The sequence below is a fragment of the Phoca vitulina genome, unplaced genomic scaffold (genome assembly GCF_004348235.1).
Source record: "Phoca vitulina isolate PV1807 unplaced genomic scaffold, GSC_HSeal_1.0 scaffold60, whole genome shotgun sequence".
NCBI lineage: Eukaryota > Metazoa > Chordata > Mammalia > Carnivora > Phocidae > Phoca > Phoca vitulina.
In genome coordinates, this window is record NW_022589763.1 from 6995098 (window position 1) to 7014666 (window position 19569).

Below are 19569 nucleotides of genomic sequence, written 5' to 3' on the forward strand. Positions count from 1 at the left end.
CCTGGCACCTGCTCTGGTAAGGAAAGTTTCCGTGGAACACAGCCACGCCCATTCACATGCACATTCCCCATGGCTCATTCTGTGCGCCCGTAGCAGAGCTGAGTAGTCGTGACAGAGGCCGGCTGACCCGCAGAGTCGAAAATCTTTCCAGAAAATGCTCTAAGGAGCTCAGGGAGGAATGGCGTCGGAACAGTGTGTTCAGACACGTTCATCCGCCTGCTGAAGGTGATCCGGGCTAGCCCATTCAGAGTTCTTGCTGCTAGCCTTTGACCTTAAAACAAAAGAAGGAAATGAACTCTGTGTTGAAGAGCTTCTTTCGTGAGCAGACCGTAAGGTGAGGGTTAAAGTGGTAATTCTCATTTAAGATGGTGACGACGAATGGCTGTCTCCCTTCAGAATGGCTTCTGAATCCTCAAAGTTCAAATCACACTTAGGAAGTTTTTTTTAATTAAGTGAATTTTGGGAGGATTCTAAGTCTCTGGTGGCTATAATGGCATCTCTGCAACTGCGTGAACCCGAAAGCCCGTTTTGTCACTGCGCCAGGTAACGGGTAAGGTGATGGAAGTGGCAATTTAGTCACTTAACTACATTCGTTTTCTCACTCACCCCATTTCCCGGAAGAAACCGTTTCAGGGAAGGAAGCGTGAATTGGAAAATGTATCCTGAATCAACTACTGTGTCTTTCTGTTTCTAGATAACCAGCAAAAGCAAGGAGTCCATATGGGAGTTCATCAAGAGTTTGCTGGATGCCTGGTCAGGCTGGGTGGTGATGCTGCTCATCGGCCTGCTGGCGGGTACGTGGAGGGCGCACGCGGTACCCCCCCCCCCCCCGGGGACGGGGCTGGAGGTGCCGCCGAGCCTCAGAGCACCAACTCTTCCTGTTCAGGCTGGTGTTCTGAAAATGGACTGGTTCTCTTTTACCCCCGTGCAAGGGATTTATTACTTGAAATGCCTCAGAGCAAACTACACGACCATACACTTAACATAAAACGTATCATCAATAAGGCAAGACCCCAAGGCATGGGCCCAAATGCGGTCATTGGAAAAAAGCTGTAATTAGAGGACCATGTCTGCACAGCACACAGGTTTATGGCCATACTGGATTTTATCGAAAGCACATAGTTTGCATTCTGTAGTACCGGGTTATGTAGAAGGCAAGCAAGTATGGGAACACTTTGATCTCTAATAATAAAGCGCCATATGAGAGTGGTCTTTACCAATACTGGCGGGCCCTGGAGTGAATCGTACACATCCTAGGATACTCAGAATAATCCGAGACACCTGCAGGGCCTGAGGTAGGCCCAGGGCAAATATGTCCAGCCTGTGCGTTGTTCTGACCCTCAGGGACTCTGCATCCTCCAATTTTTATAATCCCAGCACCATGCTTGCAAGCAGTCGATGTTTTCCAGAGTGAATGGAGGCGTATCTGGAGGGGAAACCTGCCCTTCTAATATCAAATGTACCAGCTCTCCATGGAAATTCTGTCCTGAGACGTTAATTTCCTTTTAGGAGGCTCTGAAGGTTAATGTCTAAGATTAAAAAAATCGGAGCACACTAACAGCGATTCCCTTAATAAAAATCACCTACCTGTAATAACGTAATAGTTACGGTTATAGGATTGATCAGCGAATGACTGTCATAAAGGCAGAATATAGTAAAAGCTGTGAGAAAGACAGAATACTAACGGGGCATAGATACAAATTGTGTGATTACAGAGGGTTTGGATTTCTGGGCATTCCTTCCTTTATCCCGTACACAGTTGTGGGAGGGGCTTGGTTGCCAGGGAGGGCAGCCGGCGCTGAAGAGCCAACAGGAGTGCTGAAGCGGGGATCCTTTTCCTCTTCTCACGGTGGCTGTTCTCGCATGTCCCCAATTTTAGCCTTCTGTCCCCAGGGGCAGCCCGGGTATAGACCAGCAGCAGTGTTGGCAGGGAATTCGATTTCATGCCTATACGGTGTTTCGCCACGAATTTGACGGCTTCCATGAACACCTTTGTAAGTGGGCAGGGGAGGAATTTGCTGTGAATTTTGATGTCTTTATTTAGAATAGATTTAAGAAACTGTATACCGTATCATTATTCTTGGCTTCTAGGCAGGAGAAATAAAGAGAGGGAATGCGGAAATCCGGAATAGATGTTCTAGCGTCTCGCCAGAGCACACAGCACAGCATGGATTTATTGACTAACGTAAGAGCCCGACTGGGCTCTCTCGAACAAATCTGATATTGACCAGTTGGTTTCCTTGTCAACCCAATTTCTGCCAGTTCTTTCAGGAAGAATCACCCGGGGAATGAAAGCAAAAAATCTGGCTGCCTGGGCTTCAAGTCAGTAGTGTCCCTGGAGATGGTGCCCTAGCATTGGGTAAAGCCCCCTTCCTTTCTCCCAGCCCCCTCCACCTGTGATCCTAATGCGCAGCCAGGGTTGAGCACCCCCGCTGAAGGGTGCTCTGTGGCCCCTGCCCCCCAGACGAATACAGGAGGAAGGTGAGAAGGGATGACGTTGGCAGTGAAGGTGGCTAAAGTGTGCTGGCTAAAGTCAGCAAATTGTGTCCCCTTCACTTTTCTCTTCCCCAGTTGTTCTCACAGTGCGGGAGGACTCAGGGGGTCCCCCTGCCTGGCCAGTCCTCTCTCCTCAGCGACACGCTGGACATTATATTTTGACTCCCATGATGGAGAGGCCCAAGCGCGGCTCCTCTGAGGGGCGCTTATTGAGAGTCCCCACTGGGTGTCGCTGTTGTTCCACCGACCGAAGCCGAACCGCGCGGCGCTGTCAGGCAAGTCAGCCCAGAAGACCGGGGGAGGGATGAGCTGATTGCAAACGAAATCTGGGATGATCATTGGGTCTCGGCCTTGGATATCTACAGGACCCCTCCCTTGCCTTCTTTAGGTCTTTGTTTTTTTTTTTTTAAAGATTTTATTTATTTATTTGAGAGAGAGAGAATGAGAGAGAGCATGAGGTGGGGGAGGGTCAGAGGGAGAAGCAGACTCCCCGCCGAGCAGTGAGCCTGATGTGGGACTCGATCCCAGGACTCCAGGATCATGACCTGAGCCGAAGGCAGTTGCCCAACCAACTGAGCCACCCAGGCGCCCCTTCTTTAAGTCTTTGTTCAAATGTCTTACAACGCTTGAGGTATTCCCTGACCACCTTTTCTAAAAGTCACCTCTCCCTCTCACAGCCTCATCCCCCTTGCCCCAGTGTGTGTGTGTGTGTGTGTGTGTGTAAAAGCTTTATTAAGATATATTAAACATTCCATACAGTTCACCTTGTCAAAGCATACAGTGCAGCGGTTTCTAGCATATTCAGAGTTGAAAACCATCACCGCACTCCATTTTAGAACATTCTTGTCAGCCCCCAGAGGACCTCCATACCCCTTTAGCTATCAAGCCCTGCTGCCCCCAGCCGCCTCCCAGCCCCAGGAAGCTGCTCATCTAACTCTGTGTCTCTGCATATTTGCCTATTCTGGACATTTCGCATAAGTGGAATCCTACAGTATATAGTCTTGTGGTTAGCTTTCTTCACTTGGTGTCCTGTTTCTGGGGTTCGTCCTGGAGCGGGCATCAGCGCTCCGTTCTTTTTTGTTGCCAAATACTATTCCATTGTGTGGCTGGACCACATTCGATTTCTTTGTTCAGCAATATGGGCCTATGGGCTGTTTCCACTTTTTGGCTACTGTGAATAGTGCTGCCGTGAGCATTCGTGTGCAAGTCTTCGCATAGGCGTATGTTTTCACGTCTCTTGGGTGCACACCTCGGAGTGGAATTGCTGGGTCAGATGGCAGCTCTGTGGTTACCTGTTTGAGGGACTGCCAAGCTGTTTTCCAAAGGGGCTGCACCCTTGTCACGTGCTGTAATTTGCTCCCTAGTGCTTAACTGTCTTCTCACAGAGCTCTGATTTACTTACGTTGTTCAGTGTCCTGTGCCCCCCCGGCCTCCCCCCCCACCGATGTGCAGGTCCACGAAGGCTGGGAGCTGAGTCTGCTTTGTTCCCTGCCATATCCCCGGGGCGTGGAACAGGGACTAGCACATAGGAACTTGGTGCTTAGTAACTACCCCTTGAATAAATGGATGGACCTGGGTTTTCTGATTTTCATTCATTTATGGATTTATGGATATAAAGTTCCTGCCACGTACCCAACACAGATACAACAGTGGACAAGGCAGGTGGCCCTCGCCCACTTAGAGTGGACACAGAGTCTGGACATCTGGCCTGACCCCTACTTCGCGTACAAACCACACAACAGAATCTCCACCCCCCCCCCCCGCACTTATGGACTAGACACTGTACACACACACACACACTCATGTGATTAGGATATGAGAGGTATGATGATGGGGGAATACCTAGGAGGTACACCTAGGCCAGACTTAGGAAATCAGGAAAGGCTTCTCGGAGGAGGTGATGTAAATATTGAATCTGGAAGATAAATAGGAGGTTGGCAGGTCTGGGAAGGACAGTGCTGATTGAGGTGGTGTAGAAAGGAGAGCCTGGTGCACTCCAGGAACGTGGTGTGGGTAGGATGGGGGCAGTTAGTGATGGAAAGAGGTGAGGTGGGAAAGGTATGAGGGGCCAGCTCTTCGAGTCTGCCACCTGCTAAGGATTCAGGCGTTCTCCCAAGAACAGTGGGCAGCTTTTGATGTAACAGGAGAGCAGGGAAGGGTAAGCCCTGGTGCAGGCGTGCAGATGCACATGGAGAATTGATGTTGTTAGAAGGATCCAGTACAAGTTTGAAACATTTAGTAGCCTGAAAGTATTCCCTGCCTCCCTAAAAGACTCTGGAATGGGTTATTCTAGAAAGAGATCCAAGGTAGCCTTCTGTGGGCCACTGCACACACTTATTTATCTCACTTCTATCCGCCTTTAGTTACCTACTTATATAGATCCACAATCCCTTATCCATGATTTAAAAAATCCAGAAAGTTCTGATAAGTGGGATTTTCCAAATTTGGTGGCAAAACCTTACTTGAATGATGAGGCTGTTACAGTCCTTATGCTTCCTTTTTGTCTGAATTGTCAGGTTTGCCTGAGAAATATTAATGTATGTGATCCCAGCATCAGGCCCCAGAAGCCACTGAGGGGGTTACCTCATTTATAGGGCCTATGTACCCTGTTTCTAGAATTTGGAAGGGGTCAATTTTAAAAGCTGCTTGGCCCCAGTGGCTTATGATGACTTAAGCCCTGCATGTCTGTCGCTCCTGCTGGATTTAAGCCACCCAGGCACCACCTGTCCTTGGTCTCTGTTTCTCATGGGGCTGGGCACGGCCTTGCCCACAGCAGAAGTGCTCAGGAGACCTCTCCATGGCCCTTCCACTGCATGGTCGTAACACCCCCCCCCGCCGCCTCCGGCTCGGCCTGCCTGGCTGCTGGGCTCCCGCGTCGGCCCCCTGGCCCTGTGTTCTCCTGCCTCATCACAGGATGGTTCCTCTGAGTGGTTCTTGCTGCTTCTTCCAGGCACCTTGGCTGGGGTCATCGATCTTGCCGTCGACTGGATGACCGACTTGAAGGAGGGGGTCTGCCTGTCTGCCTTCTGGTACAGCCACGAGCAGTGCTGCTGGACTTCCAACGAGACCACTTTTGAGGACAGGGACAAGTGTCCCCTATGGCAGAAATGGTCGGAGCTGCTGGTGAATCAGTCGGAGGTGGGTTTCTGGGGTCCTGGCTGGGGACGCCCGCCATTCCACGGGTGCTTTGCAACACCACTGGGCCTTCTGTGCCTGTCTGGGCTTCCTTCCAGGGTCTGTTCTGTCCTTCCAGTGTCTGTTCTGATAACTGTCCTTGGCTCAGTCCCAGCGCGACTTGGCTTCTTCCAGCTCTGATGTGCCAGCTAGAGCAGGAAAAGCTTTCCCTGCTGATTCACGTGCACGATATATGTATATATTCGTAAAAGTCTTGTTGTTTCTCTTACCAAGAGTGGTTTGCGGACTGTGCTGAAGAAGCAGCGTTGCTTTTTATACCTTCTGATAAGTTATCTTTTCTTTTGTAAAAAACAATACGAGCTTTATGACATATGATTCACATTCTGTATGGTTCTCCCATTTAAAGTGTACAGAGCACTAGCTCGTAGAAGATTCACAGAGTTGTGCTACCATCACCACAGTACAATTTTAGAACACCGTCATCATCCCAAAAGAAACCTTGTACCCATTAGCGGCCACTCCCCACTCCTCCCAACCCACCAGCCCTAAGCAACCTCTGATCTCTCTGTCTCCAAGTGGAATCCTACACGATGTGGACTTTGGTGTCCCACTTCTTTCACTCAGCATCCTGTTTTTTAGGTTCATTCATGTTGTAGCATAAATTGGCGTTCCCTTCCTTTTCGTGGCTGAATCCTGTTTCATTGTATGGCTAGACCGTATTTATCCACTCCATAGTTGAGGAACACGGCCTGCTTTCGCTCTTGCGCTGTTAGGAATGATTTTGTTTTGAACATTTGTACACAGGTTTTTGTGTGGGCATATTTTTCATCTCTCTTGGGTCTAGACTTAGTTGGGGAATTGGTGGGTCCTATGGCAACTCTGTGTTAAGCCTTTTGAGGAATATTTTCCAGAGTGATCTCGCCATTTTCCAACCCCACCAACTGCATGTGAGGGTTTCTGTTGGTCCACCTCCTCGTCAGCACTTGTGATAGTCTGGATTCGATTCTAGCCATCCTGGCAGGTGTGACGTGCCATCTCAGTGTGGTTTAAGTACTCGTCTTCCAGTGCATTTTAGGAGTGCATTGTGGAAGATGTTTCTGGGCCTTCTGTGATAGGAGTGTTCCGGTGAACTACAGCCTGGCGCTTGCCTTCACGGCGCTTAGAGCTTCACATCTGTCCAAAAGTCTTCATTCGGGAAGAAGGTTAACTTGTAACTGAATTCAGTGGCGATTACGGTGACTCTGGGTCATGGACAGATCAGAAACCCAGGTGGGGCGGGGGAGCTAGGTTGGCGAGATTCACATGAGGGGTAATGCGAGGATGTATTTCTGGAAGATGGATGTGCTTTATCCCTTTTCTCCCCCACCCTGCAACCACACACTCTTTTTTTTTTTTTGCCCGATACCACAGCTGAAGGATATGTGGAGTGCACTTGGCCATTTTGCTAAACCTCTTCCTCAGTGGAATTGAAAATTAATGCCTTCCAATCTCAGAAGTAGACAGGGATCTTGAAATCTCACACATTCTCAGTGCTCTCCATTACTTCCCCAAAAAGTCTCTATTTGGGTTGATGGGAGTGGGCAGGCAGAATTGGCTGGACACCATATTTTATTTCTTGTCTCTTACCTGCACTATGTTTTTTTGGGGGGGAAATATGGCCGTCCATCTTTTCAACCGTTTCTAAGATTTATACTTTGATTCAAAGAATCACTGTTAGCAAGAATGAGAAGTTATTTTTAATCTCAAAAAAGTATGGTTTTAAGTGGGTGAAAAGTATTCCTCAGTCCGATTTCTCTTGCATAGGGTTGAATATACGTGATTGTAAAGGCCTCCAGGTCTCCTGGAACGTGGTTTTGCATTTAATAGACGCACATGTGGCCCTATCCATAGCCTGACTTGTAGGTGACCTCGCTTTCCTTCGCCCTTCACTTGACTAATCCAGATGGTGGCAAGAAGCTGAGGCCGAGAGAAATGTCTCCACCCAGCAGACCAGGTCCTCAGCATCAAAGACCCCAGACTGCCTGTTTGGTTTAGAGAGCATTCTTCATTCATCAGATAATTTGGAATTATTATTCAGAGCATTATTCTGAAGGAGATGATCGTGTTTTTCCCTCTAAAAGTGCCCGGCGAGCTCGCTGAAACACATTTTGCTCCCCCCCCCCCCCCCGGGGGTGTCTGACTCAGCAGCCCCGGGGCAGAGAGTCTGCATCTCGCCCGCGTGCCCCGGGATGCTGATGCTGCGGGTCCGGGACCCCAGCGGGTTACAGTGCTGCCGCTTGCGGCGGCGTGGAGGTGGCCTTCCTGAAGGCCGAGGGAGGCCGGTGCACGGCAGCCGAGACACGACGAACCTTCCAGGGGCTCCGCGGCAGAATTTTCGGCGTCACGCCTTTCATGACCTCTAGCGCGAGTGACGACGCCAGCCGGGTGCCGTCCGCCGCATCCATGCAGGCGGAGATCTCCCCCGGTGCAGGGCACGTGGAAACAGCTCCCGGAGGGACGCCCGGGGCTGGGCTGGTGTGTACCTGCCGTCGCAAGAGCAATGGCTCAGAAAACCAGCACTGGCCTCTCTGCGGACACAGGGCCGGTCGCGAAGCTGCGCAAGCCCCCCGAAGCTCCCGCTGCCCGGGGGGAGGGGCGGGGGGCCGGGGGGGGCGGAGCTCGGCTCTGCCAAGGCTCACGTGTTCTTTCTTGTTTTGTGTGTGTTGTCCAGGGTGCCAGTGCTTACATTCTGAATTACCTCATGTACATCCTGTGGGCATTGCTGTTTGCCTTTTTGGCCGTCTCCCTGGTGCGCGTGTTTGCACCATATGCCTGTGGCTCGGGTATACCAGAGGTGAGTGGGGGCCGAATTTCTCTTGTGCCAATAATAAGGAAAGCAAATACTTACGTAGCACTTAGGTGCCAAGCACAGTCCCGAGCATTTGGTATCTGTTAACTCACTGAGTCCTTCCAGTGAGCCTGTGAGGCAGGTTCTGCTATATTTCATGTGATAGTTGAGGAAACTGAAGCACAGAGAGGTTAAGCAACTTGCCTGAGGTCACACAGCTGGTTAGCTACAAGTTGAACCCGGCTGTCTGGCTTCAGGATTTATGCTCTGTATTCAGGATTTATGCTCTTTTGCTTCTCAGATGATTAAATTCTTGTCTTTGCAAACCAGGCATAACTCTTAAAGCCTGTGGAATCTGAGTTCATTAACCACATACATAAATGTGGCACTTGAGAAACTTGTCAGTGCATCTATGACGTCATGTGAAAAAAGGCAGTAACGGAGGTTTGTTGCTCGGAACGTTGACTGATGAGTCAACTCTCTTATGAGTCAACTCCCTTGCCACGTTTTGCTCCTCTGGTGACAGGGTAATAGCAATCTCTAAAATACGTAATTCCACATTCAGGGCATGCACCGAGAATGCACCCCTGTGAGTTAGAGTTCTTATATCGTCTAGCACTCTCATGTAACCCGAGTGTGAGGGAGGTGACCTCACTGATCGAGAAGAATGCCTGAGATTAAACTTCAAATCTAGGAGGCTACAATAATGATAATTGAGCAAGTTCCTCCAAAAGGCCAGACAGTGAACATTTTAGCCAGAAAGAAGTTTAAAAGTTCTCATATTGGGGTGTCTGGGTGGCTCAGTCGATTAAGTGACTGATTCTTGTTTTCAGCTCAGGTCATGATCTCAGGGTCATGAGATGGAGCCCTGCATGGGGCTCCTCACTTAGCTCGGCATCTGCTTGGGAATCTCTCTCCCTCTCCCTCTGCCCCTTCCCCCTGCGCTCTCTCTCTCTCTCTAAAACAAATAAATAAATATGTTTTTTAAAAAGTTCTTGTATTGTCACGATAATCAAGCTGGTGCTTCAGCAGTGCCCCTAGAGGTCGAGATGGTGAGTTTAAAGATGCGACCCGTGGTGGCAACAGACCCACTTTGGTCCCTGCTCCCCGGCACCCACACTCTTTGGTGGTACTTGCCGACACAGCCGCTGTTCCGGGCAGTTCTTGGACAGGGCTGGAGTAATTGAAAGATTGTCAAAAGCAAAGCCCAACGTTGTCCTGTTCAGGAAAGAGAGAAAAATAGAGTATGTCATGCTGACTTTTTGTTGGTTTGCATTGACATACTGCGGCAGGAACCGGAAGAGCAAGCCGCAGCACCATGCTGTTGCCTTCCTAGAGTCCGTTCTGCTCCCGTGCGGCACGGGCGTTCCTGCAGGTCCCGGGCTGTGCAGCATCGCACGGGCAAGCCCTCCGCCCTGGCGAGGCAAACGGCAGCAGGAGCCCAACACTCAGAAACTTCATCAGCGATGCATGTGAAAAGATAGAAACCTAGAAAAACAGTAGCCCAGGGGCGCCTGGGTGGCTCGGTTGGTTGGGCATCTGCCTTCGGCTCGGGTCATGGTCCCAGGGTCCTGGGATCGAGCCCCGCATCGGGCTCCCTGCTCGGCGGGGAAGCCTGCTTCTCCCTCTCCCTCTGCCTGCCGCTTCCCCTGCTTGTGCTCCATCACTCTGATAAGTCAATAAAATCTTAAAAAAAACCAACCCAGTAGCCCAGTTTACACGTGTGAAACAGTTAAGAAACACAGACTCGCCAGCGCACGTGTGACCTGGTAGACGTTGGAGGCCCACGCTCTGTGCGTTTTGTGCCTTCCTGCGCAGCTCTGTTCTGGTGGTGGCATTTTCTGCGTAGTTCCGTGTTTCTCCCAGATGAAATTGGGCATAAACAGACGCGAAATTTGCATTATGCTCTAGTTCTTCCCCAATGCCTGAATCACACTGGAACGAATTTGTGTTTTCAAAATCAGCGTTACGGCAGAACGGACTGTGTCGTATTTGGTATCTAAGACCCAAGGCCCCCTGGACGCTAAAGAGCACAGACTGGTGTTGGCCTCTCCGTTTGGTGACCCCACTGCCTGACAGTAGGCTTTTTTGGACCCAAGCTGCCTTTCCAAAATGAGCAGGTGGCCGATGGGGAATTGGAAAATTTAAAGCAGCAATAAAAGGGGTGATGGCAATCCCATCGTCCCCTTCCAAGAACCAGAGACACATGGCTCAGCTTGTGATCTTGTAGACAGACAGGGGGCTTGGACGTGAGCTCTGTCTGGGAGGGGCTGCCTGGACTTGGTCTTCGTCCAAAGCGGGCATCTATTTGTGACAGCTGAACTCGAAAAGAGTTAAATCCGAAGTCGAGCATGACGTTCCCTATGTGGTGGACGTGCAAGCCACACACTGGTGTGCATGAAACTCAGGAGAGCTGTAGCAAGTGAAAAAAGTAGCAAAAGAATATATAAAGTATGATTCTATTTATTCAAAGTCCACAAACAGCCACAGTGAAACCACACACTGTTTAGTGACACACATGTATGCTCAATGTATAAAGGTAGGCAAGGAAATGATTGGGCTCGGGGAGCAGGAAGGTTCCACCGAGGAAGCAAACACAGGGCTTTCATAGGTACCCACTCTTCTCTGAAATGTGCTGGTGGGTACGTGGGTGCTTGTTTTATTAATACACTTTTAACCATATATCACATGTAACAGATTCATTTCTCAATTTGTGAAAGAGTTCACAATCTTTTTTTTTTAAAGTTTTATTTATTAGAGAGAGGGTGTGCACGAGTGGGTGGGGGGAGGGGAGAGAGAGCACAGAGGCAGAGGGAGAGGCAGACTCCCCACTGAGCAGGGAGCCCCACACGGGACTCGATCCCAGGACCCCGGGATCACTACCTGAGCCCAAGGCAGACGCTTGATTGAGCCACCCAGGCACCCCCACAGTAATCTTTTTAAGTGCCAGCAACCCAATGGAGGTTTTATAATTAAGTTTTGGTTAGTATGACTCAGTAGCAGAATTCTCACTATTACTATGGGACAGCTTCAAATTCCTAACCTTAGGGTCCAGCTCTTGGAGGAAAGGGACAGAGTAAAAAGGAAATGTAGATAAATGTTTCATGCATAAAAAGAACCTCCTAGTCAAAACCTGGCTAGCTGTGTAAACCGACTTCACTCGAATTGAGATGCAGGCCCATTCTCCCTCATTTTAGCAAAGGTACTCACTGAGCTATTCAGAAGATAAACCCTTCGTCCGTGGCTTGAAGTGTCAGAGCGCACTTGGGCGGTGATGCCCTTCGGCACATTTACAAACTGCGCATTCTCCCTAGCGTTTGCTTCTGAAACATTTTGATTGCCTGGAATGGACGTTCCTTTGGAAACATTTTTATTTATTTTTAAAAGATTTTATTTATTTGACAGCGAGAGACACAGTGAGAGAGGGAACACAAGCAGGGGGAGTGGGAGAGGGAGAAGCAGGCTTCCCGCTGAGCAAGGAGCCCGATGCGGGGGTCGATCCCAGGACCCTGGGATCATGACCTGAGCCGAAGGCAGACACCTAACGACTGAGCCACCCAGGAGCCCCTGGAAACATTTTTAAAAATGCAGATTTAGAGGACATTTATTTTTGTGTAATAAATGCTCTTGTTTAAGCTCTATAAAGCACATTGAAAAGTGTTCTTGGCTATGGGGAGTTAGAAGAAGGCAAGGGTGTCCCTCTTTCTGTCGCTGTTTGCTTTGTTGGTAGAACCCCTGTTGACTCTATAAGAAATCACGTCCTCTAAGAACTTGCTTTGAATTGATGTTTCAGTTCATTACAAAAAGTGAGCACTCTCACAAATATTTATTTACCAGAAAGGTTTTACCTTTAACACCAGCAAGTTGCAAAACCAACCCAATACATCCCGTGAAAGCACTGCTTGATTCAGTCTCTATTAATTCATACTAAGTAAGTGATTAGGTTTTGGCATTTCCCGGGAATGAATTTGCTTTCTTTAGTCCCTAATTTGATCATGACAATTTTATAAAATCATTATAGAGAATTACAAAATACCTATTACATTGTTCATTTCACCACATGTCGTGGCTGGCAGAGGCTCAGGTAATTTAGATGCTTGTAATCTTCTAAATGCTATTACACTCTTAAACTGTACCCTAGGGTCCAAATCCACATTAACTAACTGACAAAAAATTATAGATAATTTTATTCGAGGCAACACAAAAGGGCAGGATTGTGGCAGGCATAATAAAACATCCCTTAAATAAAGAGATCTGCGATCCCCCGAGCACGGGCTCAAATAAGCCAACTACCACTAGTTAAAGACCACTTTCACCACTGGTAGTCTGTCTGCCATTAGTGAGAGGCTAGTTCAGGAAACACTGTCCGACTGTCTAGCTGGAAGACCTCACTCGTGCTTTAAAGGAAGGAGCTCATTGAGTTCTTGGGAAATGCGTGCCTGCACGCTCACTCACGTGGTCTTTCTCCGTGAATTAAGAAACAGATCTCTATCAATAATGCCTGAGGTGACGTTGCTCCATTCATACGCCTTTAAAATTTTGAGGATTAGCTCACTTCACGACCCGCCCCAAATCGCCAAAGGTGACATGATGCCGGAGAGTGTTTTGGGACCGTCCCCTGAGTAAGGAGAAATTAGGAATACCCGTACTACTCTTTTCAGGAATGGAGCAGTGATTCTCCACCTGGGCTGCATTTCCGAATTACCCGGGGAGGCTGTATCCCCAGGTATATCCCATGGCTGTATGCCGTGCCTGGGATACGCCTCAGACCAACTCCATCACATCTCCAGGGGGAGAGCCAGTCCTCACTGGTATCTAATTCCCCAGGTGATTCCAGTGAGCGTCAAGGCCTTGAGAAGGGCTTGAGGACTGTAATAGCTCTTTTTTTTTTTCTAAATTTTTTATTGTTATGTTAATCACCATACATTACATCATTAGTTTTTGATGTAGTGTTCCATGATTCATTGTTTGTGCATAACACCCAGTGCTCCATGCAGAACGTGCCCTCCTCAATACCCATCACCAGGCTAACCCATCCTCCCACCCCCCCCTCCCCTCTAGAACCCTCAGTTTGTTTTTCAGAGTCCATCGTCTCATGATTTGTCTCCCCGTCCGATTTCCCCCCCTTCATTCTTCCCCTCCTGCTATCTTCTTCTTTTTTTTTTTTTCTTAACATATATTGCGTTATTGGTTTCAGAGGTACAGATATGTGATTCAACAGTCTTGCGCAATTCACAGTGCTCATCATAGCACATACCCTCCCCAGTGTCTATCACCCAGCCACCCCATCCCTCCCACCCCACCCCGCACTCCAGCAACCCTCAGTTTGTTTCCTGAGATTAGGAATTCCTCATATTAGTGAGGTCATATGTATCATATGACCTGTAATAGCTTTTTGAGACATTGATTTCTCGGCAGAGCAGTGTCCACTAGGAGGCACTTTGAAGATATGCAAATATCCTGACACTGACAAGAGATAACCTTGTCCCATTGTGTGTTATGCAGCGGGAAAACCGAAATTGACCACAGATTTCATTGGCTGACTCACTCATCATAGGCTTGTAAATTGCCAGCTCGCACAGTGAACATTCACTCCATTTCAGCCAGTTGTTGGGAGAGGTTGAAGGTAAAAAATTACCCATTGGTGATACTTCTGTATCCAAAGATAGGGGTTTTAGGTAAAGAGGACTCCAGTATATGAAATTCATCACTGAGATTGGCACCCAGTTGAATTCTAAAAGCGTAAGGCAGACTGCACCATTAGGAAGAAAGCCATTATTTGCCTTTTTTTGGCCTTTACAAAATGTGGCAGATCTGAAAATGGAGCAAGACGACTTTACCTGTAGTCAAAGTCCTTCTCAATACCAGAGGGCAGGATTCGACGGGAGGGAAGGAGTTGTCCTGGCGTCAATCATCTTTACATACCCTGGAGATGTGTTATTAGAATGTTGAGCCTCCTCTTTCTCCAACATCGTGTTAAGAATATTTTCAAGCCTACAGAAAAGTTGAAATAATTGCGCAGTAAACTCCCATACCCCTGGCCTGCAGCAGGGGTTAGCAGACTTTTCCAGTAAAGGGCAGGGAGTCACTATTTTAGGCTTTGTGAGCCGAGAGGCAAAATCTAGCAACTATTCTCAGTAAAAGACTAGCAGTCTTGTTTATAAACTACACTTAAAAAATGTTAAAAGCACCCTTAGTTCGTGGGTCATACAAAAGCAGGCAGTGGGCTGGATTTGGCCCGCGGGCCATAGTTTGCCGACCCCGACCTACAGCTGAGTTGACCTTTTGTTCTGTTTGCTTTGTCACAGAGCTAGCCAGCTTTCTGTCTCTTTATCTTGAACTTCCCTCGATAATCAAAAATTAACAGTTAAAATCAACAGATACATGTTTCTCTTCAACACAACAGAGGGTAACATGAGCAGGATCAAATGCCATAAAGAAAATGAGACCCTGATAATTACTTCTTCAGTCCTCATTATGATCTCTTATTACTTCAGAAATTCTTTTTTTTTGAAGTTCTTTTTTTTTTCTTTTAAAGATTTCTTTATTTATTTGTGTGTGTGTGTGAGAGAGAGAGTGCGGGGGGGTGGTGGTGGGAAGGGCAGAGGGAGAGAGAGTCTTAAGCAGACTCTGCACTGAGCGTGGAGCCTGATGCAAGGCTCGATCCCGTGAACCTGAGATCAGGACCTGAGCTGAAACCAAGAGTCGGATGCTTAACCGACTGCACCACCCAGGCACCCCTACTTTAGAAATTCTTAAGTTGTGCTACGCATCGAATGGTTTCAAGTTAACATTAATATAAAATTATACGTTATAAATTCTGTTAATATGAAATTAGAGTCAAATCCAAAACTAAAGTAGCTTCTCCTTGGTATGATCAAGTGAGTCTAGTGCTGGGGAATTAGTTACTTCCCTCGCTGCGGCTTCACAGCGGCTCACTCACCCTCGTTCTCCATCCTGTGTTTCAGATAAAGACCATTTTGAGCGGCTTTATCATCAGGGGCTACTTGGGGAAGTGGACCCTGCTGATCAAGACCGTCACCCTGGTGCTCGTGGTGTCCTCCGGCCTGAGCCTGGGGAAAGAAGGGCCGCTGGTGCACGTGGCTTGCTGCTGCGGCAACTTCTTCAGCAGCCTGTTCTCCAAGTACAGCAAGAACGAGGGCAAGAGGCGCGAGGTGAGCAGGCTCCGCTCCGGTCTGCAGCGATGGCCTCTTCTGGAAGCCGTCCCCGCTCACCTGCATCGCAGGTTTGCATGGCAGGGCTGGGGGCTTACACATAGCTCTTTGCCTCGCAGGTGCTCTCCGCCGCCGCCGCTGCCGGAGTCTCCGTGGCCTTTGGGGCTCCGATCGGGGGTGTGCTCTTCAGTCTTGAGGAGGTGAGGAGGGGTGGCGGGTGTGGGGACGGATTCGTGGTTCCGGGGGCTGAGGAACATGTCGATGGCTAGCACAGCGGGAGACCTCCATCTCCAGCCCTTTGAGGACTGCATTCGAAGGAGTATTGACAAGACTCCTGCAGCTCATTAAGAAGCCACAGTTTTTGCTGTTAAATATGTTTTCAAGTATTATTTTAAAAATTGCCAATTTTTTTTTTTTTTAATTTTGCAGTCTCTCTTTCTCCTAACTTAATGAGGCATTTCTGTTTTTGGCAACCCGAATGGATCTATTCCAGGGGTCAGCAAATGTTCTCTGCAAAGGGCCAGAGAGTAAATATTCTAGACTCTGTGGGTCTTCCGGTCTTGGTTGGAACTACTCAGCTTTGTCATTATAGTGGGAAAGCCGCCACACACAACACTCACATGAGTGGGCATGGCCCCATTCCAATAAAACTTTCCTTGTGGATGCTGGAGTGTGCATCTTATATAATTTTCACATGTCACAAAATATTGCTTTTCTTTTTTTTTTAAAGATTTTATTTATTCGACAGAGAGAGACAGAGCGAGAGAGGGAACACAAGCAGGGGGAGTGGGAGAGGGAGAAGCAGGCTTCCCGCTGAGCAGGGAGCCCGATGCGGGACTCGATCCCAGGACCCTGGGATCATGACCTGAGCCAAAGGCAGATGCCCAATCGACTGAGCCACCCAGGCATCCCAAAATATCGCTTTTCTTTTGAATATGTTGAATATTACAAAATATTTCTTTTTGACCCCCAGCATTTAAAAACGTAAAAATCCATTCTTAACTCATGGGCCATACAAATACATTTGCTGGGCCAGGGTTTTCCAACCCTTGACCTATTCCGTTGTCTGTAGAATCAGATCCAGAGGTTTATTTGATTTTAAGAGGGTCTTTGTGACATAAACAGAATTAGGATGAAGTATTTTCATTTCTCTTAAAAAATAGCTCAGACACATCTTGACTAGTATCTGTTCCACTTTTAGACACTGAGTCCTTTAAATACTTCGTTGGTGCCTCTTAGTGATAATGAACCCTAGCCTGAGGAAGTCAGTACTGCCCATCTTTGGTCCGTGTGACTGTCCCACTGGGTGGCTGCCGATCAGGGGCTGGGGGCTCAGGGCAGCCCTTTCTTCGGCCAGTCTCATTTTCTCCTTGTTCGTCCCAGGTCAGTTACTACTTTCCCTTGAAGACCTTGTGGAGGTCCTTTTTCGCGGCCCTGGTGGCAGCCTTCACGCTGCGATCCATCAATCCCTTTGGGAACAGCCGTCTCGTTCTCTTTTACGTGGAATACCACACGCCCTGGTACATGGCCGAGCTCTTCCCGTTCATCCTGCTTGGGGTCTTCGGAGGCTTGTGGGGAACCCTCTTCATCCGCTGCAACATCGCCTGGTGCAGGAGGCGCAAAACCACCAAGCTGGGCAAGTACCCGGTGCTGGAGGTCATCGTGGTGACCGCCATCACCGCCATCAGCGCCTACCCCAACCCCTACACGCGCCAGAGCACGAGCGAGCTCATTTCCGAGTTGTTCAATGACTGCGGCGCCCTCGAGTCCTCCCAGCTCTGTGACTACATCAATGACCCCAACATGACCCGGCCTGTGGATGACATCCCGGACCGGCCGGCCGGCGTCGGGGTTTACACGGCCATGTGGCAGCTGGCCCTGGCGCTGATCTTCAAAATCGTCATTACCATCTTTACGTTTGGCATGAAGGTCAGTGAAGGGGAAGGAGGGGGTGGGGCAGGGGGACAGTTCATCTCCTCCTGGCCAGGATAAAATGGTGATGGGGGTGGGGGGCAGTTCATCTCCTCCTCCACGCCAGGGTAAAATGGTGACCGGGGTTGGGGGGGGGGGAACAACTGACCCTTATTGACCGTTTTCAAGTGCCAGGCACTTGACATTCTTTTTAATCACCAAGAAGCAATGCTTTTGATAAGCAACACGCCTGAGAACTAGATTGTAATCACTTTACAAGTGAAGAAGCGAAGGCTCAGAATATGTCATCCACACAGAGCTGTGTGTAGCTTGAGGAATTTTCATAAAACGCACGCTTGTGTAATGAGCACCCAGGAGCCGAAGCAGAACAATTCAAACCCTGCAGAACCCCTGTAGTGTTCCCCTACTGTTGCTTTTTGTGTGGGACTTTTATGATTTGTTTCATTTTAAAAAGGCTAAGAAGCTGTGTACTTGAGTGTGTAATGGTCAAACACAAACCTGAATTTTTGCCTTAGGAGCAGGGGTGGGTGGACTTTATTAAACAGCCAACTGTCTCCGATCTGCCGTCTCCGAGCAAAGGGATTATTTGTGTGTCTGAGGAAGATGCTAGCAGCCTCTTCTGGTGCCTGCTGGGAGAAGTTTACTTTGCAGTTACAGGGAGTTAAATGACTAGGAATCGGGGGTGGGGGGGGCACTCAGGAAGTTTCTTCTTCAGGAACATCCCAAAGTCTAGAAATCATCCTCGAGGATCCAAACTTACCTGGAATTTGGTTCTAAATCCACTTCCATCCTCAGCTCGATGACCATCTTGGGCAACTCCCAGGCAGGATTGGGGATCACTTGCAGTGTCCATGAACATGGAGAGTCAGGCACGTTCTCTAGCCCACGTCCGATCACTAGATAAACGAAAGTGCATTTCCACACCACAAAATGTGATACACACTGCCACCAAGATCTTCTAGTTTACATAGTCTAGTTCTTTGCTGCCTTTCACCGGGCGTGAAAATATTCAGAATACTTCTTGGAAAGTAGTTCGTTAGGAAGAGGGAACGGCCCCTGTCTCTCTGGCAGGTGTCGGGCCACTGTATCCTCACTGGGACAGTGAGCCCGTGAGAAGCTTCCGAAGGTGCTGGGCAGCGGCACCGAGCTGCTTGGTTTGACTTGTGAACAGTCGCATGCCTTTCTTTTCCATTCTCATGCTGCGGCTTGACATTTAATTTTAAAAGCTAATGTGAATGATGCGCAAGGGGAGAAAGTGGTGAGTACACTTCCAATGTTATTTGCAGTGGGGCTTCTCATTCTTTAATCCCCAGCAGGAGAACCAGGCCCGCTCTTGAAGGAGAGGAAACGAAAGTGTAAAACTGCATTCTGTCCAAGTCACAGTAGCTAGGACTGACTAAACGGGTGAAGCCACTTGTCCCGCTTTATCCCCGCGGACCTCTGTTTGGAAGCGTTGCGCCTCCTCTGAAGACAAGCGCAGGGCAAGCGTGTTGCCGGGGGGACGACTGCTCACCGGGAGCGGGGAAGCGGGCAAGTGGGCATACAGACCTTCCCTAATACTTCTCTTCCCTGTGTGCCCCCGCAGATCCCCTCAGGCCTCTTCATCCCCAGCATGGCCGTGGGAGCCATGGCGGGCAGGATGGTGGGGATCGGCGTGGAGCAGCTCGCTTACCATCACCATGACTGGATCGTCTTCAGGAACTGGTGCAGGCCCGGAGCAGACTGTGTCACCCCCGGACTTTATGCCATGGTGGGAGCCGCGGCCTGCCTAGGTACAGGCATGGGTGGGCCGGGCTGGGGCGGGCCGGGCCGCAAGGAAAGCTGAGCTAGGCCAAGCGTCGTCACCAGGCTGCGCTGGCTTCGGGCACCGGTGAGAAGGAGGACATGGGCTCGAGTGCTGGCATTCTCAGGATAGGCCAGGTTGTGTTGCTGTCGCAGGTAAGGTGCTAAATCTCAGTGGCTTAACACACCAGGGCTTAGAGCTTGCTCATCATATGCGGTCGG

At 49.1% G+C, this 19569-nt stretch overlaps 1 protein-coding gene across 1 annotated transcript in view; it reads left to right on the top strand.

Moving 5' to 3' along the window:
• CLCN4 (chloride voltage-gated channel 4) overlaps window positions 1-19569 on the top strand; it is a 67658-nt gene that overhangs the window by 27914 nt on the left and 20175 nt on the right. The window contains exons 4-10 of the mRNA XM_032391084.1: window positions 695-794; window positions 5447-5634; window positions 8342-8464; window positions 15427-15633; window positions 15753-15833; window positions 17017-17562; window positions 19151-19337. Of these exons, the coding sequence (XP_032246975.1) occupies window positions 695-794; window positions 5447-5634; window positions 8342-8464; window positions 15427-15633; window positions 15753-15833; window positions 17017-17562; window positions 19151-19337 (1432 nt within the window). The remainder of the gene's footprint in view (window positions 1-694; window positions 795-5446; window positions 5635-8341; window positions 8465-15426; window positions 15634-15752; window positions 15834-17016; window positions 17563-19150; window positions 19338-19569) is intronic.